General features: G+C 36.6%; 1 protein-coding gene across 6 annotated transcripts in view; it reads right to left on the reverse strand.

Moving 5' to 3' along the window:
* Positions 1-25,531, reverse strand: part of CTNNA2 (catenin alpha 2) — a 1,212,918-nt gene that overhangs the window by 45,160 nt on the left and 1,142,227 nt on the right. For all 6 annotated transcript variants that reach the window (XM_021088202.1, XM_021088201.1, XM_021088200.1 and 3 more), the window contains 3 exons: positions 22,330-22,443; positions 14,095-14,276; positions 2,281-2,386 (listed from right to left, as the gene is read on the reverse strand). In XM_021088202.1, the coding sequence (XP_020943861.1) occupies positions 2,281-2,386; positions 14,095-14,276; positions 22,330-22,443 (402 nt within the window). The remainder of the gene's footprint in view (positions 1-2,280; positions 2,387-14,094; positions 14,277-22,329; positions 22,444-25,531) is intronic.

Below are 25,531 nucleotides of genomic sequence, written 5' to 3' on the forward strand. Positions count from 1 at the left end.
CTGAACAAGGCCAGGGATCGAACCCGCAACCCATGGTTTCTAATTGGATTCGTTAACCACTGAGCCATGATGGGAACTCCCCCAGCACTATTTATTGAAGAAACTATACTTCCTCCATTGTATGTTCTTGCCTCCTTTGTCATATATTAGTTGACCATATGTGCTTGAGTTTATTTCTAGGCTTTCTATCCTGTTTCATTGATCTACATTTCTGTTTTTGTGTCAGTACCATACTGTTTTGATGATTGTAGCTTTGTAGTATAGTCTTAAATCAGGGAGTCTGATTCCTCCAGATCCACTTTTTCTTTTAAATATTGCTTTGGCTCTTTGACATCTTTTGTTTTTCCATACAAATTTTAAAATATATTGCTCTTTTTCTGTAAAGAATATCATTGATAATTTGATAGGGATTGCACTGAATCTGTAGATTATTTTAGGCAGTATAGTCATTTTGATTATATTAATTCTTCCAATCCAAAAGCATGGTATATCTTTCTGTCTATTTATGTCATCTTTGATTTCTTTCATCATTGTCTTATAGTTTTCAGAGTACAGGTCTTTTGTCTCTTTACATAGATTTATTCCTAGGTATTGTATTCGTTTGATGTGATGGTAAATGGTATTGTTTCCCCAATTTCTCTTTCTTATCTTTCATTGTTAGTATATAGAAATGCAACTGATTTCTGTGTATTGATTTTGTATCCTGCAACTTGACTGAATTAATTGATAAGCTCTAACTGTTTTCTGGTAGTGTCTAGGATTTTCTAGGTATAGTATCATGTCATCTGCAAAGAGTGATAGTTTTACTTCTTTTCTAATTTGGATTCCTTTTATTTCTTTTTATTCTATGTTTGCCATGGCTAGGACTTCCAAAACTGTGTTGAATAACATTGAGGAAAGTGGACATCCTCATCTTCTTTCTGATCTTAGTGGAAATGCTTTCAGTTTTTCACTATTGAGAATGATATTAGGTATGGGCTTGTCATAAACAACTTTTATTATATTGAGGTAGGTCCCCCCCATGCCCACTCTCTGAAGAGTTTTTATCAGGAATCGGTGTTGAAATTTATCAAAAGTTTTTCTGCATCTATTGAGATGATCATTTTTTTTTAATTTTTTGGTTTGTTGATGCAGTGTATCACATTAATAGATTTGCAGATATTGAAGAATTCTGGCATCCCTGGGGTAAATTCTACTTGATCAGGGTATATGATCTTTTCAATATATATTTGCATATGGTTTGATAATATTTTTTGAAGATTTTTGCATCTATATTCATCAGTAATATTGGCCTATAATTTTCTTTTTTTGTGGTATCTTTGTATGGTTTTTGTATCAGGATGGTGGTGGCTTCATACAATGAGCTTGGGAGTGTTCCTTCCTCTGCAATTTTTTGGAAGAGTTTCAGAATATGTGTTAACTCTTCTCTGAAAGCTTGATAGAATTCAGCTATGAATCCATCAGGTCCTGGACTTTTGTTTTTTGGAACTGTTTAAATCACATCTTCAATTTCAGCACTTGTGATTGGCCTATTCATATTTTTGATTTTTTCCTTGTTCAGTCCTGGTAGGTTGTACCCTCATAAGAAACTGTCCATTTCTTCTAAGTTGTCCATTTTATTGGCATACAGTTGCTTGTAATAGTCTCTCATGATTCTTTTCTATTTCTGTGGTGTCTGTTGTAACTTCTCCTTTTTCACTTCCAATTTTATGGATTTGAACCATCTCCCTTTTTTTTCTTGATGAGTCTGACTAGAGGTTTATCAATTTTGTTGATCTTTTCAAAGAACCAACTTTTGATTTAATTGATCTCCTCTACTGTTTTGTCTCTATGTTATTAGTTTCTGCTCTAATTTTTATGATTTCTTTCCTTCTACTAATTTTGGGCTTTGTTTTTTCTTCCTTACCTAGATGTTTAAGGTATAAGGTTAGGTTGTTTATTTGAATTTTTTCTTCTTTCCTGAGATAAGATTGTATTGCTATAAAATTCCCTTTCAGAACTACTTTTGCTATGTCCCATAGGTTTTGGGTTGTTAAACAGTGGGTATTCTTCTTTCTCAAGGAATTTTGATCATTGGACCTATAACCTCCCTTTTCAACTGAACCCAAATTTGTCATCGACTCAGTCTCAGCAGTTAAGAGGCCAGTTTGTAAAATGTTAGTGATTCTTTATGATTCTTTCTTCAGGGGCATTTTATGGTGTGCATATAACCCATTATGCAACCCAGGAGCCAATTAATGACTCCACTCAGTATGTGCTTGCTCTTCCCTCTTATATTACCTGATCAGCCACGGCACGGGCTAATTTGTCCATTCGAGAACCTGCTTCAGCAATTTTCTTGGCAGCATTAATGACATCAGATGTATTTTTCAATGGTCCTTTGCCTCTGAAATAACAGATACAATATAATTAGAAATCCACTTAGTGACAGGAAATAGACAAATCTCCCGTGTTATTTGTACAGGACTCAGCTTTTGCATTTGATTTGGCTCTGGCTATGCTGGAGGAAATTTGAATGTTTTCTGATTCACCTCAATTTCCATGTTAATAATCCACTTTACTTACCTTTTTTTTTTTTTTGTCTTTTTAGGGCCACACCCATGGCATATGGAGGTTCCCTGGCTACGGGTCGAATCAGAGCTATAGCCACTGGCCTATGCCACAGCCACAGAAACAGGATCTGAGTCACATCTGCAACCTACACCAGAGCTCACGGCAATGCCGGATTCTTAACCCACTGAGCAGGCTAGGGATCAAACCTGCGTCCTCATGGATGCTAGATTCATTTCCTCTGAGCCACAATGAAAACAATATTTTTCCCTATTTGGATGTGCATGCTTACATTTTATTCTTTACATTACTTTCTATGTTTTCAATGTATTTTTTTGTTAACGTATAATTGATTTACAGTGTTGTGTCAATTTCTGCTGTACGGCATAATGACCTGGTCATACACACACACACACACCACACACACACACACATGCACACACACACACGTATATACACACACATATTTTTCTCATTTTATCTCCCATTATGTTCTATTCCAAGAGATTGGATATAGTTTCCTGTGCTATACATAGGATCTCATTGCTTACCCATCCTAAATATAATAGTTTGTATCTACTAATTTCTATATTTTTTAACTGTGGTCCATTAAAAAAGATGACCACCAACAAGGACAATGGCAATTTAACATGTAAATGCTTACATGTGCTATGATGTTGTATATATAACAACTCTTAACAAGAACTCTAACAATCAGGCAGCATCATTCCCATTTTAGAGAAGAGAAAAATAGACTAAAATGTTTAGCTCATCTAAGCCTACGCAATTCATAAGTGATAAATTCTAAATTTAAATTGAATCCAGCCAAAACAAATGCAGGTGTCTTGTCTTTCACCCCATGCCCAGCACTATTATTATGTTAATTACATATTTTTAAGTCCACTTTGGCACTTTGAGAAGACCTTGGCTCTTGTTCATAACTAGCAACTGTTTGGCCAGAATTTCAGAGATCTGTTGAGTTTGCTGGTTTACATGCTTCTGGGACTGACTTAGGAAGGAACACACAAAACACTGCATGACAATAGATGTCTTTATCCAACCAAACTAGTACCCCAATATTTTCACATAAAGTTTTCAATTAGGTGAACTGTATAATATTAAATTTCTTTTAAATAATTATTAGAAAAGAAAAGGAAACCATGCTGCATCATGAAGCTTTAAACAAAATATTGCATATGTTACAACTTTCTTCTTCTTTCTTGAGTGCTAAATAAAATAGTAGATTAAATACATTTATTCCTGTATTTTTAGCACTGTCACTGGTCTCTTTATATACATCTAAAAATCACTGCATTTTTTTAGGGCTACAAACGTATATCCCTATAATTAGACATGTGGTGAGTTAGACTACTCAGAAGTGATTTATTTAAAATACACAGGGCTATATAGTGTGGGCAATGATTGCCATTGTTATATAATAAAATTTTGTAAAGTGGAAGACTTAAAATGATTTTAGAATATAAATGTAAATGAAGGGCATACTGTTCAATTTCCCTCTTAATTTTATTTCTGGCATTTTTAATGTTAGTAGCTAAAAGTAAAATATTCTGTGTTCATGTCAATTCTTAAACACATACATAAGAAAATTCAAAACTTAAGCTTATTCATTTTGCTGTGGTAAATTAACTCTTCCATAAAAGACTGATTTTTTTCAGCTGCTGTATAGATTTTTAGATATGGACAGGAATTTTACAAGTGAATTTTATAGACTATGAATGAGTTCAAGATTGTGACAATTTGGCTCTGTTCTCTCACATTATTTTGTTTTGTTTTGTTTTCTTAGGGCCACACCCACAGCATATGGAAGTTACCAGGCTAGGGGTTAAATCAGAGCTGTAGCTGTAGGCCTAATGCCATAGCCACAGCAATGCCAGATCCAAGCCGTGGCTGCTACCTACACCACAGCTCACAGCAACGTAGGATCCTTAACCCATGAGGTGAGGCCAGGGATTGAACCTGTATCCTCCTGGATACTAGTCAGGTTTGGTACTGCTGAACCACAGACAGGAACGCTTCTCACAATATTTTTAAAATTATTTCCGAATACACTTTCATGTTGTTTTTGGTTTATATTTTTATTTTTTGTCTTTTTTGCCTTTTCTAGGGCCCATCCTGCGGCATATGGAGGTTCCCAGGCTAGGGGTCTAATCGGAGCTGTAGCCACTGGCCTACGCCAGAGCCACAGTAACGCCAGATCCGAGCCGAGTCTGTGCCCTACACCACGGCTCATGGCAACGCCAGATCCTTAACCCACTGAGCAACATCAGGGGTTGAATCTGCAACCTCATGGTTCCTAGTCAGATTTGTTAACCACTGCACCACAACAGGAACTCCCAGCTTACATTTTTAAAAGAATGTTTAGATACAGAATCTGTTAAGATTGAATAATATTCTCATTATTTATCTCTCTATAACTTGCAAATCTTCGACATTTTTTGCAATTTTACTCTGACACTGCATCTGTTACTACTTTTGCCTTTCTCTTAACCATTCACAAAGGGCTTCACCATGCTTGATTTTTCATTACTAACAATCTTGGTGTTTGTTTACTTCAAGAATTTCAAAGGATTTGTGGAAATGCTTTCTCATGAACTTTCCATGATAACTTTCAACAGATGATGGGTTCTGACAAAATGTGTAAGTTAGTAAAGAATACTTGTTTGAGGCCAGACTCCCATATTACAGTGAAAGAATTATTAGAAATGTGTCTTTTGTAATTACACTAGAGACCACATAGTATACTATTACCGAAAAAGTAAGCGTTCACACTCTAGACACTCTTCAAACTCTTCCAGAACATAGGAAAGGAAGACAGTGTTCAAAAACAGTTTCATTAAGCAACATAATATTGACATTGTCAGTAGCCGCAAATACAAATTTCGTATTTAAGAATGCTTATTTAGGTAGTAAAATTATTTTTGTTTTTAAAAACAGAAGAAAAAGCAAAAGAAAAGAGGGAAATGGCAGCTGAGTGCTACAATGAGTTTGTACATGTTCACAAGACCTGACTGTTAAACTCTCAGGTGTCATGTTGGTAGCTTGAAATCTGCCATGACTGCTTTTTTTACCCCTGAAAAATCAGTATACCACTGCCCATCTCCCCAGTTGGGAAAAAGAGTATTGTGATCTGAAAGAGGTATGTGGGGGCTTCTGGAGCTGACAACAAATGTTGCAAGGATGTGGAGAAAAGGCAACACTTGTGCACTGCTGGTTGGAATGTAAACTGGTGCAGCCACTATGGAAAATAGTATGGAGTTTCCTCAAAAAATTAAAAATGGAACTACCATACGATTCAGCAATTCCACTTCTGGGTATTTATCTGAAGAAAATGAAAACACTAATTTAAAAAGACATGTTTACGACAGCACTATTTACAATACCCAAGATATGAAAGCAACTTAAGTGTCCATCAATAGATAAAGGAATAAAGAAAAGGTAGTATATCTATAGATAATGGAATATTATTTGGCCGTTAAAAAGAATGAAATCATGCCCCTGTGACAGAATGGATGGACTGTGAGGGCATTCTGCTAAGTGAAATATGCCAGACAAAGACAAATACTATATGACTCACTTGTAAGTGAAAGCTAAAAAAAACCCTAAAACAATTTTGTTATTGTTGATAACAAGTTCCAAGCAAACGCCCCCCCAAAAAAAACATGAGCTCATCGATACAAAGAACACATTGGTGGTTACTAAAGGCTGGGTGAAATGGGAAAAGGAAGTTTAAAATTACAAATTCTAAGCTATAAAATAAATGTCTTGGGGTGCAATAATACTGTATTACATATTTGAAAGCTGCAAAGAGAGTAGGTCTTAAAAGTTTTCATCACAAGAAAAACAAACTTGTAATTATGTACAATGATAGATGTTAGCTAGAGTTATGGCGATCATCATTTCACAAATATAGAATATAAGTAAAATCTAAATATAAAAACATAAAACATTATAATTAACCAGAAAACAATACAAGAAAAAATTGTCAACTATCAAATAAAGAGCCTGGATATCCATAAGTACTCAAAGTATGAAAGTGTAGTAAAAGCAATGTGTACTTTCAGTGCTTCACAAGCATGGATTAAGAAAATTACTTGAATCATCTGGAAATCCTGAATATCTATTATATGATTCTGAGCATCATGCAAAATGTTTATAAGAAAGTTTCAAGGCCCAGATTTCCTTGAATATAGAATTAGTGAAATGACCCACTTTCCCCACATCATGAACAGAAGAGAAGGGAGATGTGAAAAATAGTTGAGTCATTTTAGGGAGTGGACGGGGGAATCAGTTACTCATTTCCTTCTGCTTCTGTGGGGGTAATAACCAGTATCTTTAAAAGAGAAGACCCTACACTCAGCTTATGTACCAAAGATAGCTTGGTCTTTTCTTTTTTTTTGGCCATCCCATGGCATATGGAGTTCCCAGGCCAGGAATCAGATCTGAGCCACACCACAGCAGGAACTCCATTTCTTTTAATGTTATCATTGCATAGGTTGGGAATGGTTTCTCAAACTCCTCCAGACCTCTGAGTGTCTGCAGCAGTACAGTCCAAGAAAATTTTTATAATGATGGACATATTCTATAATTCTACACTGTCCAGTATAGCATCCCCTGGCTACATGTAATTACAGAACACTTAAAATGTGGCCAGTGTGATTGAGGAAATGAGTTTAATTTTATTCCATTTTTCTTCTATTTTTAATTTTTCATTTTGAAGTAATTACAGATTCCTAGGAATTTGCAAAGATATATATGTGTCTGTGTGTGTGTCCCCTAGGCACCATTAATCCACTGTCCCCCAGTGTTAGCATCTTGCATATAGTATGGTTATAAAACCAGAAAATTGACACTGGTTAAACCACAGAGATTATTCATATTTCAGCAGTTATGCATGCATTTGTCTATATGCATAATTTATGTAAGTTATAGGCAATTTTATGACCTGTAAATGTCATGTACTACCATCACAATTAAGGCACAGACTGTACGAGCAACATATAGTTCTCTCATACTAACTCTACATCATCTACCCCATCCCTAACAGTAATCATCTCTAGGTAATCCCTAGATGGTAATCCCTAGTCTCTTCTCCATCTCTCTATTTTTTTTTTTTAATTTTAAGAATGCTATTTGATGGAATTGGTACAATATGTACCGTCTGAGACAGGTATTTTTCACCCAGCATAATTTCCTTGAGGTCCATCCAAGTCTCTAAGTAGTATTCTATGGTATAGATGTACTATAGTTTGTTTAACCATTTACCCAAGTGAAGGCCATTTAGCTAGTTTCCAGTTTTAGGCTATTACGAATAAACTTGGTGTAAATAAGTGTGTACAAGTTTTTGAGTCAATGTAAGTTGTCATGTCTCTGAGATAAATTACAAGAGTAAAATTACTAGGTCCTATGGTATTCCATTTTCAGTTTTAAATAAAATTTTCAAACAATTTTCCAATTTTGTCTGAAATCAAATTTAAAAACTTGGGGCTAATATCATACTCAATGGTGAAAACTGAAAGCTTTATTTTTAAGATCAGGAAAAAAGGTGCCCCTTTTGCCACTTCTAGTCAACATAGCACTAGAAGTTCTAGCCAGAGAAATTAAGGAAAAAGAGAAATAAAAGTTACCCAGGTAGAAATGAAAGAAGAAAAATGATTTTTCTTCACAGACTGCATAATCTTACATGTAGAAAACTTTAAAGATTCTACCAAAAAAATGGAATAAATTAATTTAGCAAAAGTGTAGAATACAAAGTCAACATACAAAAAATAGACTTTATTTCTACACACGGACAAAAAACTACCAGAAAAAGAAATTAAGAAAGCAATCTCATTTGTAGTAACATCAAAATGAATAAAATCCTTATGAAAATTAACCAAAGAGACAAAAGATTTGTACCCTAACTAAAAAATATCACTGAAAGAAATTAAAGACACAAATAAATGGAAAGACACCCCATTTACATGGATTAGAAGACATAATATTATTAAGATATCAATACTATACAAAGCAATCAACATAAACCCTATCAAAATCCTAGTGACAATTTTGCCAAAATAGAAGAATCTATCTTAAAGCTCATATGAATTGGCAAAGCATACCAAATAGCGAAAACAATCTTAAAAAAGAATAAAGTTAGGGACTACACGATGAAGCTACAGTAATCAAAAGAGTATAGTCCTGGCGTAAGGACAGATACATAAAATAATGGAACAGAATAGAAAGCCCAGCATGAAGCCTTCACACATACGGTAAAATGATTTGTTGTCCATGATAAAATGTCAAGATCATTCAACAGGAAAAGAACAGTGTTTTCAACAATAGTGTTGGGATAATTGATATCCATGTGCAAAAGAATGAAGCAGGACACTGATCCAACACCACATATAAAATTAACTAGAAGTGGATTGATCATAATAGGTAAGATATTACAAGAAAATTTAAAGGAAAAAACTCCATAATATTTGATTTGGCAATGATTTCTTGCAAATGACACTAAAACACACGCAACAACAAAAATAGACAAATTTGACAGTATCAAATTTTTAAAAAACGTCTGTGCATTAAAGGACACAAATAACAATCCATAGAATTAGAGAAAATATTTGCAACTCCTATATCTGACATGGGATTAATATCCAGAATATATAAAAACCCAAAAGACTCAACACAAAACAGTCAACCTGATTTAAAAAAAAAAAAATGGGCGAAGGATCTGAATATACTTTTCTCCAAAGAAGATATGCAATGGATAATCAGCACTTGAAAAGATGTTCAATACCACTCATTATTAGGAAAAGGCAAATCAAAACCACAGTGAGATACCATCTCATGCTCATTAAGATAGCTGCTATATAAACAAACAAAAATAAAACAAAAAATGAGTCTTGATGAGAATGTGAAGAAGTTGGAATCTTTATGCACTACTGATGGGGATATAAAATGGGCAGCTGTTATGTGAAACAGAAAGGTGGTTACTCAAAAAATTTAGCATAGAATTACCATTTGATCTAACCATTCCACTTCTGGGTATATAGCCAAAGAATGGAAATCCGGGTCTCAAAGAGATATTTACACACTCATGTTCATAACAATATTATTCACAATCCAAGTGCCCAAGAATGGATGAAGGGATAGACAAAGTATGATGTACTCATTCAATGAAATATTGTTTGGCCTTAAGAAGGAATGAAACCCTGCTGTGCACTACAACATGGGTGAACCTTGAGAATATTATGCTAAGTGAAATATGCCAGTCACAAAAGGACAAATACTATGGGATCCCACTTATATGAGATACTCAGAGTAGTCAAATTCACAGAGCAGAAAGGAGAATGGTGGTTTCCAGGGACTGAGGGCGAAGGGGGGGCAGGGATGAGGAGTTAGAAGTCAATGCTAATAGTTTCTTTTGTGGAAGTGATGGATGGATGGTGGTGATACTTGCAAAACAATGTGAATGTGCTTAATGCCACAGAACTGCACACTTAAAAATGGCTAAAATGGTAAATTTTACTGTATCTATTTTTACTACAATAAAAAAACAATTACTTTAAACAGCCATATGGGGCGAGTGGCTACTGCACCGGATAGAACAGGCAAAAAAGGAAAAACAATCATTGGAATAATGTGAAGTTGGCAGAGAAATAAACAAAAAAGATTGGCCAACAAAAATAATGTATATATATCAGCCCAGAAAATAGCAGAAGTTTGAGTCTTCCTATCAGTGGAAGGCAATATTGACAAAGGGACTGCCCCATTGACTGTAGCTCCTCATCTCAAAATAATGGCTTATAACATTTATGTTTCCATAACTGAGATCAAATTCTCTATTTTAGGCATCTTGAATGGTGCTTCGAGGAACCTTACGACTTAGAGACAGAAGGCATCTTCTTATTCCATTTGGAACGTGATTTTAGTTTTCTTGGAAAAACGTCAAACCCAAGAATTGGCCCTACTATATAGATTCATGTAACTTTCTGTCTTTTGGTAAATAGGTGATTCTTATACAGGGGGGTCAATATTTGGACGCTTTCCCAGGAAGTGTTCACTTCAAAAAAAAAAAAAATGCCGAGAGGGAGTCATGGAAAACTATCACTGTATCACTGCTATTTATAACTTAACAACTAATTCATATTTACTTCATAAAATGGTAATAGGTATTAATGTGAAAAATCAATGTGTAGGTGCAATCTGAGTTAATATACTTAGTACCCTGAATTCTTAAAATCTGAGTTAATTCAAATTAATAACATTTATTTGCTATAGTTTTCTCAGGACCTCTAACTGATCAATATGAGGTGACTCTCCAGTAATGAGATGTAGTAAGGAGTCTATCTGTAAATGTACAGAATCATAGAAGCCCCTTTTCAGAACCAGAGGTCCATAAAAAAACATCCTTAAGAAATACCACTTTCATTGATCAGCTTAAGCAGTATAAAGATAGCACAGTAGAAAAGGTGTATTAATCTGAGGATCAAAGAAAAGTCAGGTGAGACTCCAGGACCATGAGTTGAACTATTCAAGGATATAAATTTATATGATGGCCTCAAAGTTGAAGTACAAATACACATAAAATTGAGAGGGACTCTAAGGATCAATAAGGGTAGGCCTTGGAGAACAAACACAAGATTTTTATATTACTCTACAAAAAGAGGAATCCTGAAAGTTTTGGTCCAAAGGAAGCTGGAGGGCAGCCCTTTAATGGCCAGAGGTGGCAGGGCATGGATTGATAAGGGTCAAGAATTGGAACTGAATGACTAGGCAAGTTGTCAGTTGGGCTCAAGTCTTGAGTATATGAACTAAGGCAGTAATGAAATCTGTGAATAGTTGAGTGGTTACACGATTTTTTTTTAGTCTTGTCAGTATTTTATAGTTGATTATGCCCTGAAAGCTTTTTTTTTTTTTTTTTTTTTTAAAGCCTGGACCCAATTCCTTTCAAGATCAGAACTTAAAGTTGATCTCAAAAGATAGCTTCTTTGTCTCTGGCTATACAGTTAAAAGGGTTTCTCTCCTGAGCTGCTGACATCTGCACACCTTTTGCAATTGTGATATAATTTCTTTCTGAAAGTGACATAAGAAGTATGGATTCACCCTATGTAGGATGGCATTTCTGCCATTGCCCATGAGGTGGAAGTCAAGAACTGAACAGGAAAAAGACATGAGGCATAATCAGTTTTAACTCCATGAAGAACTTATTACACAAATAATGAGGCAGAACTTCTCCAATTTTAATGATAATGGAGTAGATATTATTGAGATTACTGAATCAAATTAATGAATTAGCTACTGATAAGAATAAACAGGATAAATGCAAGCTTTTTTTTTTTTGTACCCAAATGCCCTTTAAGCATATGATTTGAGGAGAGTAGTCAAGCTTCAATGCCTACTCAGCTCTACCCTTTTCTTTAAATAAGAGAAAGTAGTGTGTAAGAGTCATTAGATACATAGAGCTAAAATTATTCCTCCCTAACGTGGAAAATGCAAGGACAATAATAATAATGCATGGGGTCAAGTGCAGTGAACTTAGGTGAGTGGCATGAAGAAAGGCTCAAATTAGCTACCTTTTGCAAAGAAAGAGGCTCTGCCATTAGGGCGACAGCAAAATCCCAGCTTCCTGTGTCCCATTTAGAATTCACACCGTCTTCTCCTCTGGTTATTAATAACTGTACTCCGCCTTTTGCCCTCACAAAGGGGCACAGAAGTACTTATCAGGCAGTGGGGAAAAAATGATAACCAGTAGCATTCCAGACATTTCATTATTCAAATCAGCATAAAGTGATTATACGAAGTCCCTCGGGAATTGAAGTGGCCTTCTTTTCTCTTTTGAAACTGTACTTTGACTAATAGAAAGTCTGTCTTATTTAACATCATCTAACAAGACTACCTCAAATATATCTCTCTTCCATGACACAGTTACATACAATCTAGAGCATTATAAAACGTTATCCTGATCTCAACTAGCAGCATGACTAGATTCATCATTCACTTTTAATTAATGAGATTATTTGTTCAAGTGATGTTATTAATGGATTGTATAATATCCATCAGATAAAGTACTAATACAATGCTGAAAGCAAGCAAATTAAGTCATAACGGCCTTGAAAAGCAATGACTGTGGCTGCCATGATGGTCTGATTTGTAGGAAATTTCAGACTTAAATAATGGCTCAGACGGTGTTTTCCTACTTTTATTTTCTCATGTGAAATAAATCTGTGAAGCCGACAAAGACTAGCCAAAGGTACAAATTTGAACTCATGAATACGATGACATTTGAATTCTCGAAGGTCACCCTCGTAACATTAAAGTCGTTCCACTGAAGTCAAAAACAATTTTAAAATATTTTGAGAAAGGGCCAAGGAATGTCATTAGTACATGTTGGCCAGAGGCAAAAGGTAAAGGGGCTGAGACAGAGATGTGCCATCTTTTATTATAACCTACAATCAGTTGTAGCCCTTTCTTACTGAAAGCATTCCACAATCATTTAAAAAAAAAAAAAAAAGTCACGCAAAAGGTAGTGTCTTAATACTTGCCACATATCTTACACAGCTTTAAATAACAAATCCCATGTTGAATCATTAAAACATCTTTGATCATGTGTGTCTGTGTTTCCCAGAAGGAAAAAAAAATCTATAGTAAAATGATAGCTTTCATTACTATAGCAGAATAATTCACAATTGTATTACCTCTTTGGATTTCCAAACTCTCCTGTGAAGTACATAGGAAAAGTATTATTTTCCCACCTTACAAATGAATAAATGAGACTGGTCCAAAATCACCTAATATTTAGACTAAAAATCCAGGAATCTTTTGGTCGAGCTTTGGCCTCCCTTGGTTTGCCCTTTATGTGGTAGGAAGGGCAGGAATGTCACCTCCTTTTAAAGAAGACTAAAAATGCAGTGGCAGAAACAGCAATGACCCCTGGGGAAAAAAAGGCTCCTGATAAAATTCCGACTGGCCTCTTGATTTATTAAAAGTATTGCTCAGAGTGAAAGGGACTAAAACACAAGGTTTGACGTCCCTGTCAAAATTATAGAATTAGATTTTTGAACCTGATTCTTTGTATGTAAGGGTAAAGTAGGAGTCGAAATTAACAATAGATCATGACTAGCACTTGCACATATTACATGTATACATGCCCCTCCCCACACATAAGCAAATCATATATATATGTATATTATAAAATCATATACCTTATATTCAGAATAATATTTAAACACACTGCAAAATGCAAAGACCAAAAAAGAGTCACCCAAGCCCCGGAGGTTTGATTTTATGACTGGCTTAGGGTAGATACTTAAAACAATAATAATTACAAATACAAATCTGTTCTTTTTGACCAAAAAGACCTACCTACTAAGAACCAGGTCCAGATCATTTTGACTCACACATATAAATTTTATAATACCACTACCTTGCTTTGATGTAGTATTTTAATTTTTCAGCAGGCTTTTCACATGCTAATACACAGTGTTATCCTTCTGTTATTTTTAATGAGAAAATCACCATCTTCCTATCCCCAGGCCTCACCTTGTGAAGTCCGTCATTTCCATCATGATCATACACATCTGCTTGGCCAGCACAATGATGTCATTGCCGCTGTCATCCCATTTGGCCACTTCAGCATCCAGCTTGCTTTTCTCTTGGTGGAATATCTCCACCTGCTCAGCTATTTTTGCCTTCTCCTCCTGTGGTAGTTGTGCCATGATGGCCTGTGTGGGTTACAGAAAACGTGTGACTAATGGTGACAAAGGAAGCACAGGCAGGAGGCTGACTCTGCCTCTGGTTAGGGGCAAAGCCAGATCCTGACAAGGTTCACAGGCTGCCCCATCCTTCCGGAAAGTACATTTTTTTTTCCCAGCCCCAGGAAGGCAGAAGCACAGACTGGTAAGGGCCCTGCCCCCTTTCCTACAAACAAACAAAAAAAATAATAGAGATCCATAGGTACAGGCACATAGATAGTAACAGAACTTCTCTGTCCTTTGATGACATATGTTTGCTCAAAAGAGTCTATTCCTGACAATTTTTATATTTGGTCCTGGGAAATTTTTACCAGATGAAAGAATGCACCTCTTTCAACACTGAAATCTGTTCAGAGAAAGAGAAAAAAGAAAAAAGGCCTTCTGTTGCTGGGAAGGAAAAGAATTTTAATATCTGAGCTTCCCAGGTGGGGTGGGGAGACTCTCTATGAGTGTTAATGAAGCCATCCATGGTTAGATGCCAAACAGAAATCCCCTACCTAGGGCACTTCAGGGATGGTGTACCTATTCCCAGGCCTCCTCTATGGAAACACTAGGACAACCATGGCTCTTGGTAGATAGGAATGTGGGCAAGGAAGGTGGGATGGGACAAATATATAGGATTAAGAAGCTCAGATTGATTTTCTTTCTTTCTTTTTTTTAATGCACAAATTCCTTGATTTATTTATTCTTTGAACTTATAAACGCTCCTGCTATTTACCTCTTAGTATATATAATTCAACATGAATAAAATTTGGCTTTAAAAGGATGAATGTATGACCTAAAGCAGTTCTGGAAAAGTGAATTTCAGCAGTAGTAGAAAAGTAGGAAGCAAACTTCCCCAGGATTTTGGGAGGGCTTTGGAGGTCTTTACTCTCCTTTTCTTTTTTTTTTTAATTTTTTAATTTTTTTAATAGTTATTTCCCCAATACATTTTTTTTTCTCCTGTACAACATGGTCACCCAGTTACACATACATGTACACATTCTATTTTCACACATTATCATGCTCCATCATACATGACTAAACATAGTTCCCAGTGCTACACAGCAGGATCTCATTGCTAATCCATTCCAAAGGCAATAGTTTGTATCTATTAACCCCAAGCTCCCAACCACCCACTTCCCTCCCCCTCCCCCTTGGCAACCACAAGTCTATTCTCCAAGTCCATGATTTTCTTTTCTGTGGAAAGGTTCATTTGTGCCTTATATTAGATTCCAGATATAAGTGATACCAGGTTGATTTGCAATAGTTGCCAGGTTAAGGGAATTAGAAAAGGAAGAACTCCAGCTGATTCTCACTATTCATGAATTTTTTATTTGAAAATTTGCCTGTTCTCTAAAATTTACTTAAAACCCCCAAATCAATATTTGTAGTGCTTTCAATCATTCACAGATAGACACAAAGCTGCCAAAAATTTAAGTCATCCAACATTCATATTCCCAGATGAGGCTGAACAAGGGTTTCTCTGCCCTCTTGTTTCAGTACTCATACTATAAACAAGTGTCCTATCTGCAGCCTATTTAGAACCACGTTCTCTACATTATTACACTGTTTTGTTGATGGTTTTTCTGTGTCTCTAAGCACAGAAGGCTACAATGTGCCTAATGAAGAAAACATGTATCAGATGAGCTTCATTCAGGCATGAGTTTTAATGATCTCAAGTTTGAGTTTAATGTTCAAGAACCAAGACTATCAAGTAAGGTATCTAAACAGAAACAAGATTACATATTGAGCGATTGAAGGAACCATTAAGACTAGCAGCTCTCAGGAACCTAACCCTGTATTTCCCCTAGGAGCGATGATTCAGTAGTTGCTAATTAAGTGTTCCTGGTGACTTTATAGAACATAAGGGCTGTGACTAAAGAGAATCAACTGTATTTGTTAGACGCTATTTGTGTAGTGCTGAGTGAAATGTTTGACGTCACCTCAGTGCATCCTCACAGATCCATTTGCAACCTGCTTCCTAGAAAGGAGCACATGGATAAGGGCATCAGCACTGGTTTCCCTCTGGTTCTGGGATAAACATATTCTCCAGAAGAGGGACTAAGAGAGCATGAGTTGGTGTATCTACGGCTTCTGCAAAGGACAAGTAAAATAACACACACAAAAAAACTGCTTTTTATGATGTAAAGCTCCTTCCAATATGATTGAACTGTTCAAAGGAACGGTAGCAGATATCTAACAGAAATATCAATGGATATAAGCTCAGAAAAACAGGACTCAACCAGGCTTTGTTACTGACTTGGGTTAAGACTTCATTGCTGCTGGATCATATCCTTAACTTTTTGTAAAATAAGAATTACCTTAAAATGTTATGGTGGACAGCAAATGAAGTAATAAATGTGTTATGTTTGTCTGAGAAAAAAAAATGAAAGTAAGCCCATGTGGGATTATTGTTAACACTGTATTATCATTATTTCTATATTAGTTTTCATTTCCATCTACCCCTCTAGCTTATTGCTTAGTTGCCACCAAAGAGAAGAGATGGGCTCAGAGATTATGAGACTATCTATGAATAGAAGAGTGCCATGACTCCTTGAACACATACCGGGACTCTATTAAAAGGCTTATTATGTATGTCAAAAAATGTAATCTACTCAATTATTCTACAAGATTAATACTGTTATCACCCCAGTTTTATTAATGATGATAACAAGACCCAGAGAAGTTAATTAAATTCCCAGTATTACACAACTTACAAGCTATAAGAATAGGATTCAAACCCAGGTGAGCAAACATCATAGTTAACCATTGTGCACAACTGGATCACCATGCATGACCCTGCAGGTTAGACACTGCACAGTGGGCCCAGCCAGGTCAGTCAGAGGTTGCTGAAATTGCAGGTTCTCTTCACCAGGCTGAGAATCCACCCAGGGTAAGGGATGTCTTGTTCTGATTTGCACAAAGATGTTCTTGGATGAGCAGCTGCCTGCTACTCTTACTAAGAGACAGCCATATCTACTAAATTCCACACAGATATGTTTGTGGCTTTATACAACTAGCATTTACACATATATGCATATTTATATGTGTGTGTGCATGTATATGTGTGTATACAAAAATTAAAAGCTACATTTAAAAGGCCAATTTGGTGCAAATGCAATCGTTGTAGTATTTAAAATACTATAATTTTAAAAATATTTAAAGTGCTTTTAAAAACTATACTTTTTAAAAAAAGTATACTAAGAAAGATGGCTAATATACAAGAGTCTGTTATAAACACACATGTGCAATATCACACTAATGCCAAGGTGGCAATTCCAAGCATTTGAGATAGGTTTGGGTTTGCAGAAGTTTCCTAAAACATCCCTGTCTGATGTTCTAATGCTAACTTAGATTCATTTGTCCTCCTCATACAAAATGGATAATCATGTTTTCCTTAGACCTCACAAGTCCTAACCAGCGTCATTTAAAACCTCCATTAGGGGCCTCTCTGTAAAAGAATCTATAAATTTACCTGGCAGACCTCCAGACTCTACACGCAATCTCCAGTTAGAAAGAAATAAGTCTGTTATTGTTCATAAAGGGTTAATTTGTGCATTAAGGGGCATACATGTGTCTGTCCACTGTTTTACTTGGGTTTAGATTGTGCAATTTAAATTTGACACTTGAATATTAACTGCCTTGCTCTAATTCTGTAATTTCTATTAATGCCCTACATCCAACTTCTTTCTGAGCCTCCTGAGGGCAGAGGCCTCAGCATCCATCACAGTGTAGAAGCTAAACAAATATCTTTTGATTGACTACTTAAACATTTTTTCACTCACTGCATTGATATTAGTTCAAGAGTAGTTACCAGAATAGACAAATGTTTTTTCTAAGGGCACAATTCTGAAGAAAAACTGGCCCCTTCAAAGCAGATTTGCAAAGGAAGATGTTATTTTGACTCTAGGGATGCTCAACCTGCATCACTCACTCAATGGTGTGTGATGTGGGTGTAGGAGTCCTTATTTCGCTCCTGCTTTTGTAGCTATCGATGAGCTGAAGTCGTTTCCTAAATATTCTTAAAATGGTCTTGGCTTTTAAAAATTCATAATTGACCTTTCCCGAAACTGGAATTTAAAAAAAGGTTATCTATAAACAGTAGATCACAAACTGTGAAATTTGCAAGTTAATCAAATTAAAATTCAACACATGAGTTTTAATTAGGTCTTATCAATGTAACTCAGCAGTTTGAAATGTTAACACATTAAAGCTGTTCTAGCTAGGAAAAAAAAATTAGAGGCTGGCTACATTCATATCAAGTTGAATACAAAATACATAACATGAAATTTTTCATTCCCTCAAACTAAAGAAACATGAGAAAAATGATTTTCATGGCCAAAGGGAAAGAGAATAAATCAGCTTTTCTGTTTGTGTGATGTGATCACTTGGGGCAGTCTGAGATTTTTCTGCTGCTTTCTGTGTAGCCAAACACAGCTGTCCAGATTGTTGATCTGGGGCCCCAAGTTGGTGGCATCAGAGACTTGAATTCACAGTTTCTTACCCTCTCCACCACCTGCCCCAGGCTCCCAGCATTCCCTCTGAAAATCCAACCATTTTTTTGGTGATTGTTGTAAACTTTATTTTTAACTGAAAGTACAAATCACTGACACAAGTCATCAACTGTTCAACCCAAAATCTTTTCTGCAATCTAAATCTCAAAGAGCTTTTTTTTTTTCCATTCGCAAAATGAAAAATAACTTTTGAAGTCTATAGACCTCCAAACTGACAAGTGTTAGTTTCTTAAACACAGAGCAAGAGTCTAACATTAAGGCTTCAAGTGCATGAATGTTTATAAATGATTATTTAAAGGGTTAAAACTCAATGTTTCTACTGTTGGCTTTAAAGCAGGATAATAAACATAAGTAATTAAGGAGTGGGTGATTTTACCTGTCTCAGGCTGTGAAGTGAATTGGAAAATTGAGGTTCTTGTCTCATTAGTTCAAGTAAAAAGTTACCCAATGGTCTAAATTATCCAGCTCTTTCAGGTTAAATTATTGGCTAGCCTTCTAGTGCATGACTAACTTATGCTACAAGTATCATCATCTTCTTCTTCATCAACTTAACATTATTCAAAAACTCTTGTAATACATTTCATCATGCATTTCTCATAATGGCATTCTGAAGTAGGATGCTGTATGTGTCTACATATAAATATACACACAGAAATGAGGCATGGAAGAGGTTAAGAAAGTCACTCCAAAGACACATAACTTGGCCAAGCTCATATTTAAAATCAGGTTTGTGTGACTCCAAATAATAAATTTTATCACCAAGGTTAAGTGCTTAAGAGTTGTGGCTGACCAATTTTAATTATATTAGCCTGTGAAGAGTTTATAAGATGTCATGTTTAGGATCAAAGGGTCTGATCATTTCAATATTTTATCAGATCAGGATATGACTGTTCTCATTGATTTCTCTCTCTCTCTCTCTCTCTCTCTCTCTCTCTCACACACACACACACACACACACACACACACAAAATGTTGTCAACAAGCAGCAGACAGGGGCACATAACAGAAAAAAACCACTAATTTCAGAATTTGAGAGCAACGTTGGAACAGGTACTAAAATCTTTTTTCTCGCCTTAACCTCCTTTTAGATTAATTTACCATTTTCAAAGAAGAATTTCTCTGAATTGAGAACACAAACGAACAGGGGAAGACCAGCTTTTGGAAAGCGCTACCGCCTCTGTCAAAGACAACTTTTGCCTCCTTCACCATTTTGACTATGTTAACACACTTCTCTGGTCAAAGTTCAGCCATCTGTCATCTCAGAAATTCCACGCACCCTCTTATTTCCAACTTATAGCCATAATTCTATGTCTCTGATTTGTCATCGTATAATTATAGGCTTAAAGAGGCTGACTCAATAGCTAATGCCTTCTGCCGCAAGTTAATCACACAGACCACATGATTGATCTCAAAGACAAATCAGCATGTGCTGGATTATAGGGAAACTTTGTTCTTACTATCCTGGCTCATGTCCATCAATCATGCTAAAAAATCTTTCAAAAAAGACTATCTTTTCACCTCCTGGGTGAAGAAATAATAGATGATGTACACAGGACCTATCAGACTATTGTTTCCACTCTTTATAATTGACTTGATGTCTAATGTAAGTAAGACGCATGAAATGGAAGTACACTGAGGTCGTATTATTCCTTGTAAAAGGTAGGAATAATCATGCCATTTGGACAAGATGATGATTAAAAGACTATAAGGTAAGAGTTGTACTATTGGATACTTGGGCTGTATCAATACTAAGTTGCAGTCTGTCAATCCAATTGACTTTGGATCAATTAATGTTTGGGTGAATTACTCAAACTTGCCCTTTGCAATGACATAAAAATGTCATTTTACTTAATTTTGAAGATGAATTGGCTTGATTGAAGAATTAGTTTAGTATTATGCCAACCCAGGTTCAAAAGACTCTCAGCTTAATCATCTTCCCTGTTTTCAGCATCTTACGGGGAATAAATAGAGTCTACATGGTAATTTTAAAGTAGGGGGACTCATATCTTTTTGTGTACTTTTCTGCTGTTGCCAGTCTGTGATCAGAAGAGATTTCTCTTCAAAGGATGACAATTTTCAGAGTCAATCCTTACTGAGCCCTTAATGCATGTCAGGTATTATGCTCATTATTTTACCAATATTAAGTGATTAAAACCTCAAAAGAATATTTTCAGATAAGTCTGTTATTCACATTTTGTAGATGATAGGACTCAAGGCCAGAGAAGCAAAGCAACATGTGCCAGAGCATGGTCCTTACTCTACTCTTTATAATTCAAAAACAAGTCTGTCTGAAATCAAAGCCAATGCATCTTCAGTGTTCTGGCTTTTACTCTCAAATTTCCCCCATCAATTCCTCTATCTATATCTTCTAGATAATTTAATTGTTGGATGAGTCTATTAGGAGAAATGGGATTTTTAAGTACAAAGACTTTCTAGACTCAACATAATGCTTAGTCTTCTCTGAGTCCTCTTTATTTTAACCTTTGATTGTCTATGTCCTACTTTCATTCACAATTCCAAAGCCAGTGTGAGCTTTCTGGGTTTCCTAATCCCTATCCTAAATTACTGTCTCTTTCTCAACCTCAGGCTTTCTACTCATCATCCTTTTTTAGTAAAACTGAACAAAGAGAATTAGAATATCTAATTCTCCTTTATAGTATAGTTTGGTTACTTTTGCCCCCATGAAAACTGAGCCTTTAAAGGGAGAATTTCACATTTTGCATTCTCAGGAACTGTATCTCCTACCACCTGCCTTGATTATTTGCATCTATCCACATGGAGCAGCAGCAATTGGTCAGATTATAGAATACTCTTTGGAACACCTGTGTTGGTGGACAGTGTCACAGAGTGTTCAGGTGTGTTCAAACGTCAGCCAGAATGGTGATGTTTATGTTGCTTCTTGCTCCATATCTTAAGCTAGTATATTTCTAGTATGTCTCTGTATATTCTCTTTCTATGACATACAGACCTGGGGCTACTGCCCTCCTCATAGGCAGGTATTGAGGGAGAAATAGCTCTCTCTCTACTCTGATAGACTTGAATCAATTTCAAATTGTGGGGTCTTAATTATCGGAGACTCTAAGCCAAAGTGGGAGCAATAATAACCCCACCAGTAACAAAGTAGTATTATAATTTTCCATTTTTGTGGCGGTCTTTACATGGTTAACAAGCTTGGAGACTTTAAGAAGAACCACAGTGTCTCTGCCAACATAAGCTGAGTCCCCTGGTCATTGAACCATCTAATCATGACCCTCATCCCTCACAAAATCCACTCTACACATGAGTGTTTGTTGTGATGTGGCTGTTATGTTTTGAGTGATAGAGAGAGAATGGAGTTAGAAGGAATCAGAACAAGTAGTGGTTACTTCAATTGTGTAAATTGTGAATTGCTAGAAACAACCTCAGATGAGAGCATGGATTTTTGAGCCATGAATCTCTGGGGTTCCTTGGAAATCAGAAATTCCTTCAAACCAGCTTGATGAACACAGCCCCTGTGCACCAAAGCAAAATCCTGGCAGTCCACTCACCCGAGCACTCTGCCCTGCAATGAGCTGGTCATCCTCTGTCTGAACACTTGTCCGGCTACGTACATCGTAATCTTCCTGCTCAAAGTCTGAATCATCTTCTAGTTCTTCTGGGGTCTAAAAATACAGAGAAAAGAGAAAAAAATCAGCATATAGACCTCCCTTGACATAAGATGGGGATAAGTCCCAATAAACCCACTGTAAGTTGAAAACATCATAAAGCAACAATGCATTTAGGAGTTCCTGTCATGGCTCAGCAGTAACCAACCAGACTAGCAGCCATGAAGACACAGGTTCTATCCCTGGCCTTGCTCAGTGGATTAAGGATCTGGTATTGCCATGAGCTGTGGTGTAGGTCACAGACATGGCCTGGACCCCAAGTTGCTGTGACTATGGTGTAGGTTGGCAGCTACAGCTCTGATTTGACCCCTAACCTGAGAGCTTCCATATGTCGCAGGTATGGCCCTAAAAAGACCAAAAAGAAAAAAAAAATGCATTTAATAGGAATTCCCTGGTGGCCTAGTGGTTAAGGACCTGGCAGCTGCTTGACTGTGGGTTCTCTCCCTGGCCTGGGAACTTCTGCATGTTGTAAGCATGGCAAAAAAAAAAAATGTATTTAATACACTAATGTAGCAAACATCATAGCTTAACCTAACCTATTTTTCAAATTTTTTTTATTTATTTATTTTTGGTGGTGCCTGAGGCATGCAGAAGTTCCAGGGCCAGGGATCAAACCTGCACCACAGCTGCAACCAAAGCTGCTGCAGTGATGACACTGGATCCTTAACCCCACTGAGCCACAAGGGCACTTCCCTAACCTGCTTTAAACATGCTCAGAGCATTTACATTAGCAAAATCGCCTAACACAAAGCCTCTTTTATAACAGAATGCTATCGCATATATTTTATTGATTGCTCTAATGAAAGTGAAAACAAGCAAGGGTGTCTGGTTACAGAATGGTTGTAAGTGGATCAGTTGTTAAGCCTCATGGTCATGGGGCCAACTTGGAGCCTCTCAGCTTGTGCAATAATACCAGGTAACACACTTTAAGCGCCTATGCTCATCACTTTTTCTTACGTTCTTTATACACACTAACTCATACCGTTTTCTCAACAGTCCTGTCTATGATGTAGACAGTGTTTTCTCCATTTTATATGTAAAGAAACTGAGGCCTGAGAGGTTATACCTTGTTCAAAGTCTTCTAAGGCAGACAGTTGGAAGCATGTACTTGAAATTACCATGCTCTGTTAATTTTGAGAGGATGAACGCAGGAGGTGGCAAGGATGGTGCAGGAAGGGAAGACAGTGTATTCTTGAGAGAGTCTTAGGTCAACTGATTTTAGCCTGAAAGCTGATGGTCACCCACAACCAGCCTCTTGGCACAAAGTAGCACCACCTCCTAGTGCTCTGTCTTAAAAGGACGGACCAGCCCACAAGCAGGACTCATGGTCCAGTCCCCCATTCAAAGGGCACATTTTAATTCCACTGGTTTCTTTGGCTACGGCCGTGTAATTAATCAGGTGTGGTTATTGATGACATCTTGATATTGGTCAGACAGGCATAAAACGAGGTCCTTGCTGCCAGGATCACAGCATGCCCCGTAGTTTTCCAAGCTGTTGGCATATCCCTCGTTTTCCTTCTGTTTCACCATCAACCTTATTAATATTCACTCAGTCATCTACAGATGTTCAAATTTCTTGCATAGAAATATTAAAAGGAAGAGGTTTTGTTCCCATACTTTATTAACTAAAGGAGGGGTAAAGTGGGCAGAGCTTGGCTCATGTGACTGGTGGCATTTTCACTGTGGACAGAGACAAGGATCTCTGCTCATTTCTCACTCTTCTTGAGTGTGCTGAGGAACAATTACAGCAAGTGGGTAAATTCTGCTGACAGATGAGATGACAAGATTGCACACACTTTTCATCATTCGTTTTTGAAAAGGAGAGAGAAAAGTAAAATGGAAAACCTCACTCAACAGAAAAAAAAGGGGGGGGGGGAGAAAATGACAGTGCCTATAGTACTGTGTCCAAACATTTCTAGGATCTGCGCTTTCGGTAGATGAGTCAATGGCAAACACAAACTGGCAGCGTGACACTCATAATGACAAGCTTGTATTTGAGTGGCTAAGGCTCAGGAACCAGAATATCATTTAAAAATGGTTCAATCCCTGGCCTCGCTCAGTGGGTTAAGGATCCGGTATTGCCGTGAGCTGTGATATAGGTCGCAGACATGGCTCAGGTCCCATGTTGCTGTGGCTGTGGTGTAGGCTGGTGGCTGTAGCTCCAATTCTACCCCTAGCCTGGGAACTTACATATGCCATGGGTATAGCCCTAAAAAGTAAATAATAATAATAATAAAAAAATAATAGCCTGTATGTAGACCTAAGTGACTTGAATATTTCGGGCCTAATTCTGCCACTGATATATAGGCTGTGTGTCTGTTACAAATCACTTAGAGCTCTTCTTCTTTTCTGTCTCTTTGCTCACAAAAGAGAGATACTAGCTGCTACAAGCCCTGGCTGCTTCACCAGATTCTAGGCTCAAATATATATGAAAATGCTTTATAAACAAGAAAAAGTAAACTAAATAATAAGTTATAGTTACAATGATTATGCTTAATAATAAAATAGACACCTAAGAACATCTACAATCATCGTTAACATCATCATAATGGCCACCATTTTTTACTCTTACTCTGGCATTGGGCTAAAGGATTGCAATGAAATAAATTTTCAATGAAATAAATTTAATCCCCATTTTAGAGATGGATAAGCAGGTCCAGAGATGTTCAATAAATTTTCTAAGGCACCACAACTAGCAAGTCAAGGGTTCTGGAACTTCTAACTATCACAAATACCACTAGACAAATGGATGAGATTAAAACATTCTCTTGCGCCTTAAGCATACAACAACCCCATCCATACCACTCATATACATAGTTCTGTGCACATGAAGTTTCCTGATTGGATGTAAATGTGTCTCCTATCTATGCTGTTATTGTTTTGAATTATTCATTTTAAAAGTAAGAGTGCTGATTTTTGGCTGGTCAAGGACCTCCACAAATTAAAGGAGACATGGAAAAATACTTAAGGTCTAAAAATGGGCCCAGAGATAATCAGACTTTTATTTTTAGACAGTGTCATAAGGTAAAAGGAATAAGAAAAAAAATGCAATTCACTAGGCTGGAGGCTGGGGAGTGAAAGCCAA

Source organism: Sus scrofa, chromosome 3 (genome assembly GCF_000003025.6).
Source record: "Sus scrofa isolate TJ Tabasco breed Duroc chromosome 3, Sscrofa11.1, whole genome shotgun sequence".
NCBI lineage: Eukaryota > Metazoa > Chordata > Mammalia > Artiodactyla > Suidae > Sus > Sus scrofa.